We start from the raw sequence: 23,328 nt of genomic DNA on the forward strand, positions 1-23,328 counted from the left end.
AAAGTCTCGAGGGGCAGAATTGCCGAATTAATGTGCCGGGAAGGCGAAAATATCGGCAGAGAAGATGTCTTCGGCCCTAGGAGATCCAATTCTTAGGCCTGGAATATCCTATCCATACGTGGAAAGAGATTCACTGTTACCCGGAGTGTAATCGTAACTGTAACACCAATCGCTGGTCAATACAGACAGAAGTTCCGCAGAATTACGAAGGCACGGATAAACAAAAACACTACAAAAGATGTTCAATTCAGGACATATTTGCTCCACGATCGATGTCAACAGCTCGAATTCGGCATCCGTTGTCACACAAATATATCCTAAATTTAACAAATTTTTCACGACTCCATCTAAAAGTCTTCGACGGTAAAATTAAGTTAGAGCGAACGATAACGCACTTAATAGCGGCGATTTCAAAAGGGGCCTGACTATTTATTTATTTATTTGTATAGGTTTAAGCTACGCACTAATACGTAGGCGAGTTCGCGGCAAAATTACTCGCGCCATCCAGGGAGGTTCCGTGATAAGGCTCGTGAGTGATACGATAACGCCACTTCTCATTACACGCAATTTATTTCGTTTAAAGGACGTTATATACATATACATATACATATACGTGTAGGACACGTAGAGAAACGCGCGCGTGTACGCTCCGGAAAACTCGGACGTGGCGTACCGCCCTTCTTAGGTGAACGGACACGGTGTAACGATAACGATAACGATAACGATAACGACAACGTGGAGAAAGTACGATATGTGCGAGCGCCCCTCCGCGATCCGCTGGCGAATGGCGTTACGAATCGTTCCCTCGACACGGCGAATGCCAAATGGCGTCGTTGACGGGAAATTCTCGTTAACAGGGGAAATTTTCGTTAACGCCTTCGTCAAACAGAGAGAAGGAAAAGCGCTAGGACTAAAGCTGCCTGGGGTGACGTTAACGTCGCGACCCTTTGCGCGGTCTTCGTTTGTACTTCCCAAGATTGACCACCGCTTCGTGGCCGAACGCTCGATCTAACTCTCAGAATTTACTTTGAAGGTCTAACTCTCTACTTTCTTCCCTATCCTATTTTTTTCTACCTTTTTTTCCTCCAATGCAGCCGAACAACGGCTCCAAGCCCTGAAGAAAAACCCAATTAAACCAAACGCCATACTCAAATTCGCCGAAATCGACATCGCCTTATTAATTCAATAAAATTATATGTAACCCAGCCAACGGTTCCTAACTCGGATTGACAGATAAATTGAGCAATTAACAATCGCTCGGTTGAATTAAATATTATTTCGTTGGGTGAATTATAAATTTTCTGGATTTTTTTAATTAACTGAAGTTCAGTCGAGTCTGCCGAATTTGGATATTTTGAGTCGTGGTGGTTTAATCGAATCTTTTCTTCCGAACAATTGAGAAACTCGCGCGCACTGATAAAAATCCACCCATAAATTTACATACTCAATAGTCGGTTACTTTGACATCAGGAGAAATTCCAGTAAAATTACATTGTCTATCTATAATGTCATATTCAGGGTCTAAGTTAAATTGAAGAAAATTATTATGTAATGTTACATTTAATTCAAGTCAAAAATACCCGACGCGGTAAATATACAGTTCTACGTGTATTTATATATTTCCTAATTGGACATTTTTCCATTTTACGTTTTTCTACGTGAAACTTCAGTTACGAGGTATGTAAAGGTGTACGTAATTTCCCTAGATTTTTATCAGGGTGTACGTTCGGCTGCACATAGGGGAGGTGGAACATTTGTTAATTAACGATCGAACCGACGTGAAGTTTTAACAAGGAACAATGTGCTCGTTATTGGCCCTTGGCGAACCTGTACTGGCAAAACCAACGGTGCCGGTTTAAGAGCATCGATTAGAATCCAACAAGGGAAAGCGCCGAAAAATCCAAAATCGGAGCTTTCCCGAACAGTTACCCTAGTTAACGCTTTTCCTTTGTCCTGGCGCTTTCCGAAAGAAGTATCGCGCGGAATGCAACATTTCCCACGAGACCGTGGCCGTGGGAATCCACGTGATATCTCGGTGAATTTTCCAAGCCCGTTTCCTTTCTTTTTTCGCGGATTCCGCAGAACGCTCATCGGGATCAAATCTCGTGGCACATGACCTACAATTTTCCTCGGAAGGGATGCTGCTCGTTAATCCTGAACCACTCGTTAACAAATTCATGTGTTAAACAGGCAACAACTAGTTCCAAAAAAAAAAGAAAAAAAAACATTGGAAAATATCCAACTGAATTATTTGCATCAACCTATAAACAAGAATTTCAGACAATGTCTCCCGAATGGATGCAGACAATTCGGCACTTCGCGTTCTTTACCGTTTCCATTTCTCAACGATTGTGATACCTATCGAACGCAGGTATTTGTCGATCGGAGGTGGAAATTAAACAGTAACCACTTTGATGAAAATTTCTCAGAGCTATGCCCGGGTCTAGGAACGAGACACGCGACTAACGTTGTACACGATTATTGCAATGGTTACCCTAGCAATAGTTTCCCCGAGTTTCTTATCGTGCAAGCCGATCGAATCTCCCCTCGTACCCCTTAATTTAAGAATTTATTGCTAGCTATCGTCGATCGGCGATTTTTTTTTCCTTTTTTTTTCTTTCTTTCCAAGGTTCGAAGAAGCGGCGCCCGCGAGTCGTCGAAGCGTCGTCACTTGCCACCGCTTTCCCTATAACACATACGTGCCGTATGTATGTGTACTCGTAATGCTATTAACATTATACTAATATNATATACACACATGTATGTATGTAAAAAGAAGCCGTGTATAAATATAGAGGTATTTATAAATATGTGTTAAACATTTGGTACAAAAAACCATTGCGGGAAAAATGTTGGAAAAGGTCCGTATTTTCAAATCCACTCGCAGCTCTTACGCGGCGTATTCGTAACGTGGTGGCGCAACAGTGGACAGGTTAAGACGAAATACAATGTAATCGTAAATACAATTGTAACGGAATACAATTGTAAGTATAATAAGCCTCGCGTTTCGCTCGTCATTAGACACTGCGGTAAGTGTGCTCGCCCGCGTAGAAAATAGCGTTCTCCTTATACTTTAAAGTCATACAACATATACTCCGCGCCCGCTCCGAAGAGAATCCACATCGTGAAATAATTACTGTTAAAAGAGTATAATTGGCGGAGACCAACGCACGACCTTAATTATGATACAAGGGTCAATACGGTATCCACGAGCGTATGCTCCGAAATTCGTTAGAGTTCCGCGCCAAGTACATCTGCAACTCTCGAAGAACGCGACTCTTTCGCAGCATCTTCTTTTTCTTTTTTTTTTTCTTCTTACGGTTCTCTCGTGACCACCTTCGATTATTCGCTACAGAAATCAGAGCGCGAGGTCTCTGCAAGACAATTATTGTACGTACTGTATCCCGGCTTTGTATAATACTTTATCTATGATCCGTCTCTCCCTGTAACGATTCCTCAAAATGATAACTAAGCGGGCGCGGAGTCCAACGCGTTAAAAAAAAAGAAGAAAAAAAAATAGAAAAATTCCCACATCCTCGTTGGCGGTACTTGTCCAGGCACTGACAGTGCGATCTCCCAAACCCACGTGGCTTCGCATATAAATAACATATAAATCGCAAATCATGATTCTCCAACGCTCGATAGGAAACGTAAAATCGCCAGAAGTGCGCCGGAAAAGTCGAAAACTAGCGCACTTAGGAATTCCCTAGAACTTATCTATGCTTTACTTCCTTGCTTTTTTTTTTACAGAATTTACATTGACCGATCTCGGTCACCTCCCGAAGCGTAATGAGAATAGCGATTTTTTCCCTCGATTTCTCTCCAGGTTATCTTCTTTCTAACTTAAACATGGAAACCCTGCGGAAGACCGTGCGTTATGCAAGATCGCACGCAACATTCCTCCTCGGCCCTCGATAAATCCACGCGTTACAACAGACTTCCTCCGGTTAATCGCGGGCAAAGAGAACGACATTTCAGTCGCACCGTATATCGTATAAAAAGGATGCTAAATTCGTTTGCAACTAGCTGCTGGCAGTAGCGCTGCCTGAACACGTAAGATCGATCACAGAAATCCGATCGCCGCCCTTTACACGGCGATTTCGCGGCGAAGGGGCCTCCCTAGGGTTAACGACCAACAAAACGGTAATTTGTGGGAATTAAAAATGAAAGAAAGAAAAAACTATACGCCCGTTAACATAAAACTTTCTGGACATATTTAACTACATTTTCAGACTTTTCAGTTTTCACTTCTCTGAGTAACAACATTGAACCGTTCCCACAAATTTTCGTCATTTACTGGAGCGCTTCAAACAGTATACGTTTCTCCATGGTAACCGTAAAATCAATTGTTCTAGAAATCTTATTCAGAGAAAGCAAAAAGATTCCCAATCCACGCGAGTACGGCTATATCGGAACTGGAAACATCTGAAAGTATCAAAAAGAACTAAAACGGCGGCATGTTGAACAAAAGTGTTCATTATTTGTAAAAAAGGAAAAAAAACTATGCATTTTTTAAGTCACAAGTTTTGTCACAATTTTGCACGAATTCAAGAAATTCCAGTTTTAGCAAGAGCCGGACATCCACCGGAAATACTTGCAAAATTTCAAGGAGATTCAAACCTTTGTTTCTGAGGTATTGCGGTTACCGATTTCAAAAATGCAGTTTTGACACAAAACACGAAAAAATATAAAATCTTCAATTTCTACTTGTGAAAAAAAAAGAAAAAAACGGTACAGTCTTAAAATGTGGTTAAATATGTCCAGAAAACTTCAAGTTAATAAGACGTGTAGTTTCTTTTTTTTTTATATTTTAAATTCGCAAAAATCAGCTTATTTTTTCGCCGTCAGCCCTAGGTAGGTCCTGAAGTCAACTAATAGAGACAGCTACCCGTGAAGAACGGCCAAATCGCGTCCGCTAAGGCGAGAAACGAGGAACGAGAGGTACACGCGAAGGAGCGTTTTCGGAACACGGCTGTTTCCTCATCGAGTCGGCACTCGTCAGGAAAAGGACGCTCGCAAGAGAGACGCTTTCGAGATCGGAGCGTCTTGACATCAGAGGCATGATTTTTTTAAAGAACCTATCTAGCGCATATCTCGGAGGAACCACTTTTTCGTGTCGTCGCTCTCTTACGTCGTTAATCCGTATTTTCGTTACGTTACGTGTTATCCGTAGGACGGAATGGGGTAGGGTATAAGTCGCAGACACGGGGACCCTGATAAGATGAAAAAAAAAGGAATAAGAAAGAAAGAAATATGGTACACGCGAGTTTGATATCGATCAAGAGTTAAATAAACGTTTCCGACCGCGAACGAATTTATTTCCATTCGATACCTTCTACCGGAAGCATCTGTTTTTCGAATAATGAAATTTCTGAACAATGAAGTAAGAAAATGTAAGCGAAGTCATATATCGCATGTAACAGATTCGCCACGTGCACGGCTCCTTCGCGTCGCTGCATTTGGATTCTATAATAGGAATATATAAGCGCTGGTATGCAGAATGACGGCCTGACAAGTGTCGGATATGAAGAAAAAAAAAAAGTGAGGTAAAAAATAATCCCGTTCGTTAACTCCCGAGTTGGGTGTAATTAACAATCCGTGCTATGTGAAGTATCAGACATGAAAACGACTCCCCGTGCCTGATGCAGCATTACAGTAAGACGCGGGAACGTAGGATGACCATTGAGAGAGTATCGCGAGACAATACCAAGAAATGTTCAACAGCCAGAGCAAAAAGAATGAAACGCGATCGAAGAAGCGCGAAAATCCCTAAATTACCAGATTACCAATTAGCGTAATTAGACGGTGAAGTACATTAACGAAGGCTAGCGGCGAGTGGCGTCGCGACGTCGGAAAACGGCCGAGCCGGGAGCGAGCGCCGTCTTTAGCTCCTTAATAATCGTACCGATTAAATATCTTAACGCACGCACAGCGACGACGAGGACGTTACACGTCTCCGCCTTGAGATCGGAAACAAGAGCATACATAAGAACTGTACATACATAACATGCATAATACATACACGATAACGAAGTAGAAGAGCACGATTAATTGCGCTTTGCGCCAAAGAGTGCCGACAGAAATCTTGAGCGCGTCGTCGCTGCGAGAATCGCTTATATACGGCAGTATCGTATCTCTATCAGCTGAGCCCTTAATTAATAAATAATATAACAATGTGCGAGCGCTCCCGACCGGACGCGACAGTTCGGTGTTAACAGTGCTTATCACCGCGTGTTAAACGTCGCCGATGCGAACGCGCGATCGCCCCCTCGCAACAAAAGGATCAGTACAACGTGCCTAACACAGAATGTCGAAGGTGCATCGTTAAAATATATATGTATATATATATATATATATATGTATACGCGTGTGACGTATGTGTATATTGCCAAAAATATTTCCGTGCGATATAACATACGTAAGACGTTAATAAGTTGATATGTCGTCGAGGCGGTGTACGTATCACAGTGCTGTGATCGAGTTAATCGTAATCACGTTTCCCCCCTCTCTCGGCTTTCCTTTTATCGGCGATTTTTAATTCGCGTCGCATCGCATCGCCCTCCGGAGTACGCTTATCATGTATTAATTAACGAATTCCCAGTTGAGCTTTCGTTTCGATCGGCGAGTAGGGCCCAACGTGCTCCTTAGTTTCTTACTCCGTTACCTTCATTCGATTGTACTAGATAAAGGTGATGTGAAATCATCTCAAAGACGTTTTATAAATACAAATGTGGTTCTTTAAATCTCATATCGTCAAGTCGATTTCGGAGGAGATGTCAGCATTGGCATCCGAGGGTACTCGATGTCACCCTATCCGATGTCGATGCCGACTGGAAGCGTTTGGAATATGTGAATTAAAAAATTAATAGAATTGATCGCGGAAGCTTGTAATTAATGGCAAACTTCTGGTAAACTTGCATGATCCAGGATTTGAATGAAAAGTATGTGATTGATGCCGCGTTTAACGGTGTTTCTTTTTTTCTTTTCTCTTTCTTTGCCAGGGATATGGAAGAGCCAGTCGGTGCTCAGTCGACGAGCGAGCGAAAGCTCAGGTCGAAGTAAGTTTCTCGCAGAAAAATATCACTTTCTATTTTAATCGTAACCGTCGCCCGCTGCCAATAGAAGTAAGTTTAATCGTAGCGCTTATTAATTATTATACTCCTTTAATTTTTGGTCTCGGTAAACTTACGCCTAAATATTGTCTCGATAGCAAAACTAATTTCCATTCGTATAAAATTCATTCTCGTTAAGTTCCCGATTTCCCGATTAGAGGCGCGCGCGTAGCGACTAGCGAGTCGCACGCTGCTAGAAAAAGAGTTAACGACGAAAAATACATAATTAAAGCTCGTCGATAGCCACCTAGATTTTGGTCAATGATCAGCGCAATGTCGATGTGGCTCTAGACAGTGACAGTGAAAAATCTACATAGTCCTCTCGCTTTAACGTCGCAGTAGCGGAAGACAGAAACGACAGCATCGCGACGATAGGATAGTTATTCACAAAACTTTATCGTTCAATTGAAACTGATAAATAGTCGTCAAATGGGAACGATGAGAAAATGACCAAACGTGATGAGAAGCGCGTTAAATGCGGTATGCGATTGCTTTAGGTGTTTTTTCTCTTTTTTATTTTCAGACTCTATCAGCGACAGTCACAGTCGGGAAGTAAAAGAAAAAGAAGAAATATTATCTGCAGTAGGCAGCACTGCCGCCACCCGAGCACGTCGCGAATGAGCCCAAACGATCTCTGACGACAGCTCGCGTCAATTTACCCCATATCAAATCCGGACATTCAACGAAACAATAAATAATAACACGATTTGTGAATAACACCTCTGGAGATCGGAGCAGCAACGCTTCCCGAGTCCGACCACTCCGACCTGTTTCGTTAAAGTATCGCGCATAAAACGATCTCTCCATCCCTAATTCGTCCAACCCCCGACCTTCGGAAGACTATTCGATAGCTGATCAAGAACCTCTACTATAATTTATTACCAATAACTCGCGTTTACGGGAGCGTCGACATCCGATTGCCACGAGTTACCCACGGCTGTAACCGCCCACTACTAGGTATTTACACGTCGATGTAAAATCGGCCCGTAGACACCGAGTCATCTACTCGTCAATTCCGTTATAAATTTCCTCTTAAATTTATCAATTCCTCGTTATAGAAGTTAACTATCGACGCAGCCGTGAGTGCGTCCGAGGACCTTCCCCCCTCACGGGCTGCCAAGCTCGGCGAATAAATTATTGTTTATTTATTTAAATACGGGCCGAAGCTCTCCACCAGCTTGCGAACCACGTTAAATCATCGAAGAGAGTTCGCTACGCGGCGACCCGGGAGAAACCTCGGCAATGGGAGATTCCCGACCATCCCTCCCAAGACTTCTTCAGCTTCTGGAAATCCGACGCGCGCCGCGACTCTTTACGGAGACGCGAAACGCACACTGTGATCAGGGCGAGTCGAAGCGACGACCGAAAGACCCGAAAGATACTTCCGACTTCCGTTTTCTTCCCTCCTACCGTTGAGCTTGTGCGCTCACAACAGGCGCAGGTACGTAAACGAGAACGCCCAAGTGCGCACCGCATGCGCGCGTTCTCCATCCGCGGTAACCTCGCTACACCACAGCACCTGACCAGAGAACGCAATGTTAAGATTCCAGCGATTTCGTACGTCGTAGAAGAGTGTAAGGGTCCCCCGATGGAATTTAGATTGACTTCCATTGCGGTTTGTGGGGACCCCCCCGCTGATGTCAGGGAGGCCCTCGAGGCACCCATAACGCTTTGCTCTGTTCGTCGTCGACAGCATCCTTGACTTGCGTGCATATATATGCCACGTTAACGCCGGCGGGGATAACGGCTGAAAGACGAGAGATTTAATTACACGAGCTAGATCAAAAGACACGAAGACACAACTCACCAGAAATGAAGTGCCTAAACTCCGCCTCGATTTTGAGGGCCTGCTCGTACATCTCTTTAGCCGCTTTGGCGCTGACCTTGTCGCTTGGGTATCGCGAATCCTTCACTTCCTTAATCTGCTTCGTGCTCTTGAACTTGATAAGCAGGACGATCGGGTATATCTGGTGTCTGTGTAACCGCTCGATCGAAGCGATGGAGATATCTAACACGCAATGTGAATTCTGGAAAGAAGCGAGAAATTTAACACTAGATTTACGGGACCCGTCAATCTGACGCATGTTGGATTCCACGAGCGAAATTACAGAATGCGCTTAATAAATGTAATGTGATAGTGATTGTACCTTTTCGCAGATATCCTTGACGGCCTGCACGGTGGTGCACTCAAAGTAGCTGCCCTTCTTCCTGTAGTCCACGTACAGGGAGTCGCGCAGACCCTGCTCGAGGGTAGCCTGGGAACAGTGCATCGCCTCGGGAAGGCATCTGGTAAATTGATTCGGGTATTCTTGCAGCAACTTCGTGGCGACGCACTCGCTGAGCGGGCCAATGATCAGTACAGGTCTCAGCTTGGGATCTGTATAAAAAAAATTCACGGAAGAAAGAATAAAGAGACATCGAAGTAAAAAATTAAATTCATTGTTAACTCTATCATTCAATGATGTACCGATTCTACTTAGAGCACTCACAATCGAGTCTTTCGACGCGCTGATAACTCGCAGGTACGCTTTCCTCGTTCAAGGTTCCGCTGTCGCTGTACCACCCCAGATTAACTCCAGTAAGCTGAGAGAGCTCCTTACTATCCCTGCTAGATGAACGCTGGTGTTTCTTTCGACGGAAGAAACTCCTTCGAGCACTGGTCGAGCCTCGTCTTCCAGCATCCGTCTCCAGATCGCCTAAAGACCTCCTCAGAAGCAGCTCTTCTTCAATCCTAGAGAGAAGTATATGACATTTCTATTTATCTGTACTTATCACCAAATGTATTCACCAGGCGTCTAAGACTTACTTAAACTTGCTGGGAATAATGCCGCACATCAGTTTCCTGCCTGTCTGGTCCACCAACCAGGCCCTCCAGTGGCCAGGAGTACCGTTGAACATGGTATTATCCACGTAAAGAACGTCGTCCTTGTTAAATCTGAGCTGCAGGCTATCACCGACCTCGCCGACCCTGTCAAACATGGCCTTAACGTAGAAACTGTCCCCAGGCTTGTCCTTGACCTCGTTATATCGATCTGGCAAGTACTGGGCGATGAGAGTGACCTTATCCGCCGGTCTGGCAAGTTCCAGGGCGGCCTGCTCGGCCGTGGCTTGCCTAAGGTCAACACCATTGTACTCCAGGATGCGGTCTCCAGTGCGCAAACCAGCCTCTTCGGCAAGACAACCAGGTTGAACCGAGTGGACGAAGATGCCAACGCCGTTTCCGCCTACCAGGGAAATGCCTAAATTCGAGCACTTCCTCGTCTCGATGAAGAGGTACCTGGGTTCCCCAGGAGGTGGGCTCTTGCGACTGCCCTGTTCCTCTTGAGTAGGACTTCGAACCGTTGCGTTTTGTCGCTGCAAGGTCGTCACCGCCTGGTTGATCTGGGCTCGGGTCAGGGTACCGGTTGTACCTCGAAGAGAGTCCAGTGCAGTCGAGTTCCTGAGGTTCTCGAACGCTGCCGAGGTGCGCAACTTCGGATTACGAATATCGATATCCAGGGAAGCGAAGTTCCTGACGTCTCGTTCGCGCTCCTGGGTGCTTCTCGCATCCAGGGAAGACGTCACCAAGTTCATAACCCTGTCCCGGTCGCTAGGTGGTACTCGCTTGACGGGCGCCGTGATGGTCGGGGGATTGGCCGAGGTCACCGCGGAGACGGCAGACGTGGGGATCGTCGTGTCCCTTTCGGGTTCCCGGTCGGTCACCTCGATAGGCTGAGCCGTCTTCCTAGGAGTCTCCGGGCTGTTACACGGCGTCGGAGATCCGCTGCGACTGCACGCACCCTCGATGCCGGCGTCCGAGGAACCTGACGAGGCGGACCCCTCCAGCTCGTTGTACTCTGAAAAGACAAAAGTTAGGTTCCCATCTAACAAGTGCCAAGGAAATCAAGCTAGCGAAGATAATCTCCTCCTTTGCAGCCTCTTGCAACCGAAGGCGACGCAAATTCTGCTGAACGATTAACATACAGCGTCAACGGTTGGTTCAAAAGCAACGTTTCCATGCCGAGTTCCCTCGCAGGAACCTGCACCATGGAACCAGGCCAGCTCCTCCGATGCTACAGGTAACATTTAGGATACATCGGTGAACGTCAAAGCTGAGTACATCTAACATGACGCAACATGCGACTACCAACAAGCTACTACTCGGCAGATTGTACTTAACCCTCCGACTGTCAAGCCCTTTCGACGTATGGGCGAAAGTCGTGCCCACGCAGAGGTAAAAGTGGACCAAACGTTGGACGTACACATACGCCTTTCGCAGTCAAAGGGTTAAGCAGTCCGGATACACCAATACTCACTGTCGGGGCTGTACTGGACCAGCATGGTGATAGAGTTACCGCACTGGCGCAGCACGTTGGCGGCCAGCTGGTAGGTGGCGCTCCTCATATTGATGCCACAAACCTCGAGCAGCTGGTCCCCGATTTGAAGGCCGACTTGGGAGGCCAGACTGTGCTCGCTCACCGTCGAGACGAAGACGCCGCCGCTCTCTAGGCAGGAAATTTGGATGCCAAGGGGCTCGACGGATTTGTCGATGTGGACTCTGCGCAGCTCCCCGGGCGCCGGTTTATTGGAGTGAGGACAGGTGCAGTCTATCATGCTCGACCTCTTACCGCTCCCTCGGACCGTGCCGGTGCCGGGACTGAGGACCTCCACGTGGAAGGTGGGCATGGGACTCCCACGCTCGGAGGTACGCTCGATGCTGCCGGTGGAGAGCTTGCCAGCGCTGCTTTTGGAGGTGACGCTGGGGTTCGAGGGTATTCGAAACCGCTGGTTCTCCTTCTTTCTCGGGAAGGTGCCGCCCTCGTATCCATGGGTGTAGGGCAAGTCAATGCTGGGGTGTGGTCGGGGTTTGGGGTAGTGAATGTCTACAGAGGGGGTGTGGACGTGTCCCATGATGGGCTGGTGGGAACCCGGGCTGTAGGGCGGTTCAAAAGTGCAGTTGCGAATGTCGGACAACCCGATAGACTCCCCGGACTGCGCGGACGGCAGCGGCGGCGGAGAGGGATACCTGGAGTGTATGGGGTACGAGTACGGAGGGCTGAAATTACCGCTCGTCAGCTTCATACCGCCCGACATCGAGCCCGAACTCGTCCCGTACACCTGCGAGTGGGTTCGGTTGTGCAGACCCTCACCGATCGGGATGTCGTTGCTGCCCATGTACTTCTGCGCCTTCTTCCGGGCGTGGTCGGCATCCTTCAGGGAAACTGTGCCTCCCGTGGATGAGGAGGATGCCCCGGTACCACCGAGACTGACTACTCTTCCAGGTCCGATGCTGGTCGCCTTCATCGAGGCGAAGTCGATGCTCGTGTCCGAAGGGGCTAGGATGGAGCCTAGCCTGTTGTCGCCCATGTCGAACTCGCTCGAGGGTTTCTTGTCCAGCTGGATGTCTTTGAACTGGACTACCGGGGAGGTCTTCTGGCCTGGGAGCTGGGACTTGGTGAAGCTCGACGGCGGACTCTCGACCACCTTGTAGACGGTGTGTCGATTGGTACCGGCCTTGATGTTACCGCTGCTCGAGTTTGGTATGGGGTTGGAGATGCGGTTGGATCCGTCGTACGTGGGTGGTTGGTTCAGGATCACGCTGAGGGGCAGACGTTCCTTCGTTTTGCGCGGATGCACGATGGTTCCCGTACCGTTTTGAATGAGCGGTCCACCTCTGGCCTTTGGCCACGTATCGCCATTCTTTTCGGCCTTCTCAACCCGGCGTTTGCTCCTCTTCAGCACCCCGTTGTTCGCCTTCTTGTGATAGCTCTCGATCACCGAATCGAGTTCGGCGATGGCGACCTGCTCCTGCTCGATGGTGTTCGGACTAGAATTGCGGTGCCTCTTCTTCTTCTCCTCCCGGTCCTTGCTATGTTTTCGGCCCCGCACGATGTCGAACTTCTCCCAGATGTTTTCCCATGCGTTGGTGATGCCGCTCGGCTTCTCGCCACTGACCGACTTTGACACCTTGTAGACGCTCCGTTCTCCCACGCCCGATGAGACGTACCGACGTTCGTAGTCGTCCGATGTCGCCTTCAGCATCAATCGCTCCTGCTCAGTTTGAGATCCACTATTCACCATCTTTTGCTTTTCCGCGCTGAGATTGCTACTGTCCAACGGGAGCGAGCCTGACGCTGGCAATGGTATGCCTTTCAGGGTGGTAATGGTTATCACGTCTGTTGCGTTGTCGTTTAGGATGGTTGTTGCCTCGTGAGCGGACGGGATTCCATCCATCGGCTTCCCGTTAATCTGCAATAAAAAAATACTCGGTTTATCCGAATAAAGTGGACAAAGTTTCACTAAAAGTGGAGATAAAGATGGATTCATCATGCAGGAGTAAATAATAATACTTGTGAATATTTGTGTAGATTGCAACAATCGAATGACATATGCTTACATTGAGTACCCGATCGCCGACGGCAAGATTTCCATCCTTGGCTGCCAAACTGCCGGGAGAGATCTTCGATATGTAGACACCTAATTCAAGGGCGATGCCATGGGGTACGGAACCAATGGGGAGTTGAGTAGTTCTAAGGGATCTTCTGCTGATGCGACGTCGTCGGATGGTAAGCGTGGCAGGGCCGGCCGTACACGCTCTTAGGGTCTCGAGAAGCACCCTCGTCGATACAGACGTACAATCAACGTTATTCACCCTAACGATGCAGTCGTTGGCTCGCAGTTTGCCATCGGCGATGCTACCTTGGCTGACCTGGGCAACGTAGACGCCGTTTTCACTCGAATACTGAGGGTCGTCGCGACCGCTCACCAGTACCAGTCCCAAGTCGCGATCGGAGTCGATACCAAGCCTGGTAAGGTCGAGGTGAACCGTGAGTACATCCCACTCGACGACCTCGGAGTCGATGGTTGCGGAGTCGTGCCCCAGGTGGCCCTGGCCATACTGATTCGCCCGCAGCAGATGGTCACCCGATTCGATCTTCTCCTTGAGATCTTTCAGTTCCTTGGATGCCTCGTTTCGCTGCTTCTTAATATCGTCCGAATCCCGAAGAGCACCAGCCAACTCGGAAACGGCTCGGTCCCGTTCCTTCCTGAGTCTGTCGCACAACGTCCTGATGCTCTCCCTCTCTAGGACGATCTTGTCCCTCTCGCTGAACGCCCAATCTCTCCTTCTCTTAGACACTTCGGCCTCTTGGATAGCCTCTTCGAGTTCGGCTTGCAAGGTATCCACCGACTTGCGCAGCTTATCGAGCTCCAGATTGGCCTGGTCCAGGTTATCCATTCGCTCTTTCTCGCGCTTAGCGTAATCCCTGGTGTTGGTTTCACGCTCCGCCTCTTTGCTCGAGCTATCCCTCTCGTGGCTTAAAGAATGCGACTCCAGCCGGTTCTTGTAGTCTCTGCTCGACTCGGAGTAGTCCCCGAACTTCTGGCGCAACTCGTTACACTCCTTCAGAGCTTCATCGCGGTCATGCAGCGCAGACGAGATCTCTCTCCTCAGGGTCTCTATCTGATAGGAGAGCGCCTTTTTCTGGGGGAATTTCAACGAAGAGAGCTTTACGATTTGAGTGGTAACAGGAATTGTCTTCATGCTGCTACTTACCTCCTCGGTGAGCTGCTTGTTCTGGTTCTCCAGGTGCGTGATCTTCGAGTACGCCTGGGACAGGTCGTCTCCGAGCTTCTCCATTTCCTTGTGCACCGTGTCTCTTTCGCCCATAATCAAGCTGTACTCCTGAAGAGCGGCATTCCTTTCCTCCGTGAGTCGCTTCATATCTTTGCTAGCCTTCATCCGCAGTATCATAGCTTGATTGATCTCTTTGACCGCCTCCTCGTGCTGTTGTTGTAATTTAGCTAGGGCTTCCCGGTACTCGTTTCGCTCTCGAAGAGCGATGTCCCATTGCCTTATCGCTGCTGTACATTGTTGCTTCAAACCGTTCCGTTCTCGCACAGCACTGTTACGTTCCTGAGCCACTTCCTCGCATTGTTTCTTCAGGCGTGCTGCTTCCTCTTGTGCTAACTCCAACTACATTTTCGAAAGCATACACACGTGGTTATTCGCTGTTATCATCATTTAATTCTATTTATCGTCACTGTTTACATAAAGGTAGTTGCTGTCCTGCATACTTGCCTTGTTGACAGCAGATGTATGCGACGAGATGAGATCATCGTAACGCTTTCTCAAGGAATCGTACTCGTCCTTGATGGCCTCGTACTTTCGAACTGCTGATAAGTAGTGCTGATTCATCGCATCGGTGTTGTTGCCTTCCGGAGCCAGGATTTCCTGATTCTGACATCGTAGCTCGCTCACCTCCTTCTGCAAAGCCTGCACCTCCCGGTCAAGGCGCTGTTTGTCGTTGACCAGGTCACCGTACTTTCCCCTCAGAGCAGAGCTCTCTTGCGTGGTTGCTTCCAACTGATTCATGACTGCTATGTGTTGTCCCCGATAGTATTCCAATTCCTTCATGGTATGCTCACACCTATGAGAGAATAATGGATCCACTATGAAAACTACTGAAGAAACATGTACATATTACCGTTATCTCGAATCTTTTACTTTTGTTTCCATTAACCATTGAGTACTTATTCAGATAAAGTTTCATTGGAGACGGTATGGTTAGTAGTATTAGTAACAGAAACGTGATTAATAAGTTCAGGATAGAAAAATATGATGAAAGTAAGAAAATAAAAAATGGACAAACCGTCGAATGGTGTCGGAATGCTTATGCCTAAGTAGTTGTAGTTGATGCATAGCTTGGTCGCATTGAGCCTGTAAACCATCATAGTCGCTGCGACATTCGGAACCCCCAACGGGACTCCCAACGCTTCCGTACCCTCCACTATCCCTCTCTAAATGCCATGGCCAAGTTGAATCGATCGAGGGGACACATCGCAAAACCATAAAGCGATGCAACAAAATGCGAACGAAAACAAAAAATAACAGGGGGTTGTCAAACTGAAAGGATGTGCTAATTATATACATATTTTATCAAATTATTTATAAGTATAAACACCTTTATCATGTGACACATGATTGCGATGTAAAACAGACTTCGACATTGTCAAACTGCATTTATTACTATGTATTAAAGATACCACATTATTTGATCAAACTATTATTTGGTCACGGTAAAAATCTCACCAGTTTGCATGCATGAAACAACCGAATCATGAAGAGAGCTATATGTATTTATAATTCACACACTAAAAACCAAACTTTCTAAACTCTCTTTGCACGCTAGAAGGAACACAGAATACATCATAGAAATCGCAACGTAAGCAAAAAACAAGGCTTACCCATATTGAGAGCACCATCTGTAACAAAAAATTTACATGTAAACGCTTCTGTGAAATACAACAGGATGAATACAACTAAATTTTGAGTTCAACTAGAATTAAGTTGTAAATTGCAAATGAGATTTCAAAGTGTTACAACTCTTCTGCTCGTATGAATTATGTATTAGGGAAAAGAGTCTAACGCGGATGTTCCGGTAGTCCCTATTCTGCCATAAAATATTCTTTATAAATCGATATGTAGCGAATACTATGCAAACAGAGACATATACAAGGTACAATGTTCAGTTAGTAAATAAACCATAAATAGACCTAAAACCACATCGCTATGCAGTATCGTTATGCAAAGTACGCGTCAAACTCCAAATTCAATGGACATGTAGATTAACAAAGATCCAATGACTTACCGCTGCTCCCAGCGCTATCAAGGGAAGAAGCACCCGATGCCATGCTTCCGCTTTGACGAATCTCTACCAGATGTGTGCCTTCATCGGTACGCGACGTACATTTCTCCTGAAACATATTATTGCACCACTTTTTCACATAAAAAATCTATTTTGGACGACTGTCAATAGCTATCCTACAACAAACTTAGTAAGCCCGGATGCCTACAGAACAATCGTGATTCTCTGCTACCTTTTCCACAGGTGAGCGAAATCCGCACTCCACTGAAATGCCATTGCCAGCCGCGATTACGAACGATTAAGGATACCGCGATAAAACACCTAACAGAGCATAGTGAACCTCATAGTTTCCGCATGAGATGCACTGACGTAAAGGATACACCGAAGGGCTTATGTTTTTCGGATGGTCGTAGGAAATCAATTTTACTTTCCAATGATGCATCCGCGAGCCGCGCACAAGTGTCCGCTAGACTGACTCGAACTGGCAAAGCCAGCCGACAAAGTGTCACTGGACTTTCGGCGCACCTGTCGACGCGAGGACGATCGTCTCGAGCCGTCGAGGACGTTCCTCGGGACAAATGATCGAACCAGAAATAGGTGAATCCGATATCACTCCATTGGAAAGTTTGGATTTCACCTTGCCAAGGAATAACGGATATCTTCTCTCGCTGGCAACATAATCTTAGCTGAGAATAACCAGATCCCTCGGCGCCCACCGCGCGAACGAACTCCCACGTCCGAGACGAAAAGCTCACCTGGCGTACCGACAATCCTGACAATTAGCCATTTTCGCTCGCCGCTACGATCCGATTCACGTAGTTGGCAGACTACGTTTCCACCGTGTTACGTACCTACAGTTGCGCCGCGTCATCGGTTCGGTTTATTGACAGATAAATTTCCTAGAAATCCGAAGTTCCCGAGCGATCCTGGGTGCGTTCTATACTGCACCGGGGAGTAGGAGTGAAGGGTAGCGTCGAGTATTGAAAGTTAACATTTTCACCGCTCGATGGCGCCAGTCGACGCCTCGATAGATGGATCCCATGAGCGAAGAAACCTGTCTCATATATCCACATTTTAGGGACGTATCGATCGATCGTGGAAAGTATTTACAGAGATGAGTTGGGAGATTGCTCACGGGCAGGGTTGCGCGATCACATCGTGCGCTGCCCTCTGGTTTCGTACATTGCTTTCACCGTTTTTTGCCTCCAAGGACAGCGCAACGAATTTCTGGTAGGGGCTCGCCCACTCGCGAAGGCGGTGCCATCTACCAGTTGCCGTTGGCGGCTCACGTATTCGTGATGGTAATACCATGCGGCAGTTGACGGTGGTGGCTTACCTACGCTTAACGACACTGCACGCTTTTGATGGTAGGGGAAGAACACTCGTGGCGCCCACGTTGACTTTACCCTTCACTTACCTAATTTATTTTACGGGAAGATGAAATTTTATCTTAATTAAATTCTACTTCACAGCTAGTTCGCGGATCGGTGTCATCCCATAAGGTTGGTACCGATTCCCCAGGTCCCGTCACGAGGAGGCCGCTGCGATTGGGACCCGCCTAAGCATAGGCACCTGGTTCCGTTGAGTTCCCAGCGTCCCAGGAACTCACAGAACCAGGATTTCATAACCCGTACAGCACACCACTCGCATACCGTAAGCATCCGTCCATACAACACACCACTCGCATACCATACTCATCCGTCCAGACAACGCTCGCCGTACAGTACAGGGAAAGTCGCCGAGTACATTGCTAGTTGGCATCGAATTTCGAATATAATTTGCCAGAGGGGCATACTACTTCTAACGTGAACAATCCAGCAGCTTCCACCGTCACCGTCGACTAACCCAGCTCGGCTGTCGGCCCGCGAATACGAGTTTCACTCGACGAGCTTGTCCCGGCTTACAGCAGGCAGAGCCCCCGCAGGATGCCGCCAAAGCGAAACAACGTATCGCGCAACCGACAACCTGAGCCAGGTAGACTTGCACGCCGTAGCTTAGCTACGACGTACTAGGTGCCGACGGAAGCTGCCGGATACACTAAAGGTACGGCATCGCCGTACCTGCAGAAAATCTACTTCGGTTAGCAAATGCAAATCCGAAATTACTAGCTGCATGGAAAGGTACCCGACAACGTCCTGTCCGCAATTTATACTAACGCGCGCACGCAATGAGTGCTTCCACTTTTAACTACGTTAAACTACTAGCATACGCAAAAACAAGCTAAGTGGAACCACTCGCGCAGCTATTTGCGGACCGGGGGTTTTCAACTACAGTTGGAAACCACCGATCCCCCAGGCTCACCACGTGGAGGTTGTTGCGCACCAGAGCCCTTTACGAACTTAGTAAATTAATTTGTATATAAGGGCAATGGGAACAGGAAAGAGGGGGGATGTCTCCCATAAGGTCCGGTTTCACATCTCGAGTTAACCGGAGTTTGACTGGTTTACGATCGGTTTAATCCGGTGGTAAACCAGTTAAACTTTGGTTAACTCGGGAGTGGAACCGAGCCTTAATAGTATGCAAACATACTTACAGGTGTGTGTATGTATGTGTGAGCGATGGTAGAAACAGGTAAACCGATGTTGACACTTCGGGGGACCGAAGGGTAATGACGGTCCGATCCCGCTCGCGGCCTTATATAGGGACCCCACCCCGGCATGCGCATGCGCAGTTCCTCATCGCACCTTAATATGTTCCAATTTTTTAGTTCCTTTATATAAATGGAATTTCATGGCTACCAAGCCCTTTCTTAGAGTCTTTATACTCACGCTATACAATTTGAAACGATTCGGTGCACCTAGTTTCGAGAAAAATTTCGAAAACCACTGACCCCTCGGCTGCCTCTTTAACGGCACCTTAAAACTGATTCTCACGAGTTAGTACAATCCTTATTGGATGACACCGATCCGCGAACTAGCTGTGAAGTAGAATTTAATAAAGATAAAATTTCACCTTCCCATAAAATAAATAAGGTAAGTGAAGGGTAAAGTCAAAGAAGGCGCTACGAGTGTTCGTCCCTTACCATCGAAAGCTAGCAGGGTCGGTAAGCGTAGGTAAGCCACCACCGTCAACAGTCACATGGTATTACCATCACGAGTACGTGAGCCACCAACGGCTACTGGTAGATGGCACCGCCATCCTGAGTGCGCGAGCCCCTACCAGAAATTCGTTGCGCCGCCCTTGGGGGCAAAAAACGGTGAAAACTGACGTACGAAATCAGAGGGCAGCACAGTATGTGATCGCGCGACCCTGCCCGTGAGCAATCTCCTAACTCATCTCTGGTATTTAACTTGATCCAAAAACACGAGATAAATGTTGATTACTGTATTCATCGATAATAATGCTCCATAATGCGAAGGAGAAAAGAAGTACCTCAAGGAAGTTTTATTTTTAACTCGCACTGCACCTTCCGAAACGTCGTCATTTCGCAACATGGCGGCGGTTTTCAAGTATCATGACGGATTAACTGTATTTTAAAAACTGAAAAATGCCTAAACGCTCTATAAATTCATGTAAAAACTGGACTGGAAAGACAGGGAATGATAATATTTACACATTCTATACCTCTCCCTTAAATTTACTTCGTATTTACTTCGTCGGAAGTACTGCGCAGTAACACACCACTCTTCGCATGAATAGTGATATCTATTTTCATATAACGCTAGCGATCACCGCCTTACGTAAAATTAATTTTAAACGCGACGCGGCGGACGAGCTTACCCGCGCGATACTAGCGCCGCCACGTAGCATTCCTAAACCTTCGCGGCGCACGATGTCGTCAAAACTCAACGCAGTTGCGTCATCTAACAAGCTACTTGCAGGGAGGCCCCGGACTCGTCAGTGAGCACGCGATCGATCCATCGCATCCGCTGCGAGACCGTTCACTCCTTTCCACCTGCCGCACGGTAAGTACCTGAAACAAACGCAAGCAAACCCGTTCGATAACGCGAATCATTGCTAAAAATCCCTGCCCTTAGTGGAACTATATCGCGAACGGACTCGTCGATTTCAAGTTCGTTTGTTCGATGACCGAACCCTGTTCGAAGGTTCCACTCGCATCGCGGCCCTTCCTGGGTTCCTTCTCGGTCAGGGGCACCGCGTGTCCACGAGCACAACCGCGTGCGATCCTATTAAAAGAGATCCCTCATTTAAGTCAGAAAAAATCCCCGAAAAATGGCCAAAGGGCGTCGCGGACCTTCCCCCTTCGCCGAGGAATCGATCGCCGTTCCGTCGGCCTTGTGCCTTCATATTCTATTAAAGTTCGGTCTGACCCAGCATTATGTAATCCGCGCGATCTGGCCGTTAGCCCAGTGTTCCACTCTTTCGGTTGCGTACACGAGTCGCACTTCGACCGTGGACACTAATATCCCGCCGCGAGGACAGGCGTTTCAGTCGCACTTGGGTCTTCTTCTGCCGAAGCTCGAACGAAGGTCGGTGCATTTGGAATCTCGTTCCGCTCCGTTTTATCATTTTCTCATTTTAAAGACACAACGTGTCATTAGTAGCTTCATAGAGCGACACGATCTGCACGCTTCACACCGTACTTCAAGATTGCTCCTGGCTGAAAATTCCATTGCGTTCTCGAACAGTCTGGAGAAAATTAAACGCGTATCTCAAAGGCGTGCTAACTCGAGATCGTATTACGCGCAATGAGCTCGTATGTGTCACGAGATTGCGCATTGGCGAGCGATATTCGCGCGAAAATATCGACGTAGATCGCATCGCGCATGCTTAGGATTTTACGTGGGCATGGAGACGATAGACGAAGATGAGGGGAATTCGGGAGCGATTTTTTTTTTTCAAAATCTCGAGCACGTGGCTTTTACCCGCCGTCCTTGCTCGATTGTTCGATTATCGCGCGACTTCGTCTGGCTTCTCCCCACTTCATCGTTCCCTCTCCCTTACTCTCTTCCCGCTTGATCGTGGAATTATTTGAACTGAATTCTCTGTTTCCTTTACAGATCCCACTATCGCCATGGGTGTTCCAGCTGGTGATCCCGAGAAGGGGAAGAAGGTGAGAGATTGCAGTCTCGAAGCGAGGAGATGGTTACTCATCCTTGATTACGTATACCAGCTGCAATTAAATGGAATTTCCTGTGACGATTGCACTGCATCGATTCTGAGTTTTACATGAATTTTTAACAAATTTCTTAAACAAGGTTGTATAATGATTTCTTATGTTGTGTGAACCTCTCATGGACGATGCTGTTTTGTGTTAGAAGTGATTTTTTATGTATAATGTTCATATACTTTAAAAGATAACAATCTGTAGAGTGATATGGATATGCTTTGATCATTTTGTACAAGGTAATTGATAATCATTGATCAGTTTTTGATCCGAGCTAAGAGCAACTTTAGACCGGGCAAAGTCCACGTAAAAATTGCTGACACGTAGAATCGGAGTATGAACTCTTGTCATGTGTTCCCTACTCGTAACTAATTTTCTTATCACTTTAGAATCTATGCAATAAGAGTCGTTGATTTTTACTTATTGGTTTTAAGAGATATTTGCAATCCGAGAGAATATTCTGGCAGAATTTAAAATTACAGATGTATTAAGACATATTACCTAAATTTTGTTTTCTTTGTGCAATTAGATCTTCGTCCAGAGGTGTTCACAGTGCCACACGATTGAAGCTGGGGGTAAGCATAAGGTGGGCCCCAACCTGCACGGCTTAATCGGCAGGAAAACTGGGCAAGCAGCTGGCTACACTTACACGGAAGCCAACAAAGCTAAAGGTGAATACGAAATTTACTATTTAATAATATGATTGATATCTGTAGTACATTTTTGGCATACTTAAAAGTAGGAGACAGAAACTATAAATCGTGTATGGATAATTTCAAAGTAGATGCGTAATTGAAATAACTGAATCCTTTAGGCATCACATGGAACAAGGATACGTTATTCGAGTATTTGGAGAACCCGAAGAAGTACATCCCTGGGACGAAGATGGTCTTCGCTGGATTGAAGAAACCTCAAGACCGTGGTGACCTGATCGCTTACATTGAACAGGCGAGCAAGTAACGTGCCAAGAGTCAAGGATTACCGTAAAGGACACGGAGGGCAGCAGATAAATGAAGTTCTCCCATCCTTGGTGCTAAACTGACCGCATCCTGTGGAAAGTACGCAGTCCGCTGCCCCACGAGTTCGCTCTTGATCTCTGGTTCTCCGGTTTTCCCGAACAACTCAAAAGATATTCGGTACCCCATATGTTTGCCGATCAACTAGTAAAGAATTGTTATTGTTAAGTAGGTATAGAGTACCGTGACGACATATGTACGCATGTACGCACGATCGGGCGAGGTGCGTACATAATCTGACGCTGACTAGGGCTGGACCAATGTCAGTTTAAATGAATGTTCGAACACTTCGAACCCAGATGTCTCAGTGCCGGTCATCGCGACTGTTCATAATAAATTATTAATCAGGACTCACCAGTACCGAACGCTCGCTGTGCGTAGGTCTGCAACGAAATGCATAAGATTTGGCACTGAAACTTTTGCGTAATTTCTTTCTCTTTGCCTGCATTCCTTGTTCCAGTCCACGCAATTCTCTGCACCTTTTATTGAGCAAACCTTGGCATAAT

At 46.9% G+C, this 23,328-nt stretch overlaps 2 protein-coding genes across 10 annotated transcripts; one reads left to right on the forward strand and one right to left on the reverse strand.

The window, feature by feature from the left end:
* Positions 1-7,273: 7,273 nt before the first annotated feature.
* Positions 7,274-17,649, reverse strand: LOC105701177 (disks large homolog 5). 8 transcript variants are annotated; one of them, XM_012427720.1, is made up of 13 exons: positions 17,590-17,649; positions 16,742-16,847; positions 16,338-16,355; positions 15,743-15,890; positions 15,172-15,520; positions 14,647-15,066; positions 13,489-14,598; positions 11,408-13,340; positions 9,919-10,948; positions 9,602-9,843; positions 9,260-9,489; positions 8,920-9,139; positions 7,274-8,859 (listed from the first exon to the last, which is right to left on the reverse strand). In XM_012427720.1, exons 2-13 carry the CDS (start codon positions 16,782-16,784, stop codon positions 8,753-8,755), a joined length of 5,850 nt encoding a protein of 1,949 aa, XP_012283143.1. In that variant the 5' UTR covers positions 16,785-16,847; positions 17,590-17,649; the 3' UTR covers positions 7,274-8,752. The 8 variants fall into 8 exon arrangements, with proteins under 8 accessions (XP_012283143.1, XP_012283152.1, XP_012283098.1 ...); XM_012427729.1 differs by lacking the exon at positions 17,590-17,649 and adding an exon at positions 17,494-17,571 and having other exon boundaries at positions 13,489-14,574; XM_012427675.1 differs by lacking the exon at positions 17,590-17,649 and adding an exon at positions 17,494-17,571.
* Positions 17,650-20,491: 2,842 nt separating this feature from the next.
* On the forward strand, positions 20,492-23,238 carry LOC105700489 (cytochrome c-2). 2 transcript variants are annotated; one of them, XM_012426344.2, is made up of 4 exons: positions 20,492-20,643; positions 21,700-21,752; positions 22,336-22,477; positions 22,621-23,238. In XM_012426344.2, exons 2-4 carry the CDS (start codon positions 21,714-21,716, stop codon positions 22,764-22,766), a joined length of 327 nt encoding a protein of 108 aa, XP_012281767.1. In that variant the 5' UTR covers positions 20,492-20,643; positions 21,700-21,713; the 3' UTR covers positions 22,767-23,238. The 2 variants fall into 2 exon arrangements, with proteins under 2 accessions (XP_012281767.1, XP_012281775.1); XM_012426352.1 differs by lacking the exon at positions 20,492-20,643 and adding an exon at positions 21,058-21,168.
* Positions 23,239-23,328: the final 90 nt, after the last annotated feature.

This window comes from Orussus abietinus, unplaced genomic scaffold, assembly GCF_000612105.2.
Source record: "Orussus abietinus isolate OABI.00-Male unplaced genomic scaffold, Oabi_2.0 scaffold177, whole genome shotgun sequence".
In the NCBI taxonomy this organism is placed as follows: Eukaryota; Metazoa; Arthropoda; class Insecta; order Hymenoptera; family Orussidae; genus Orussus; species Orussus abietinus.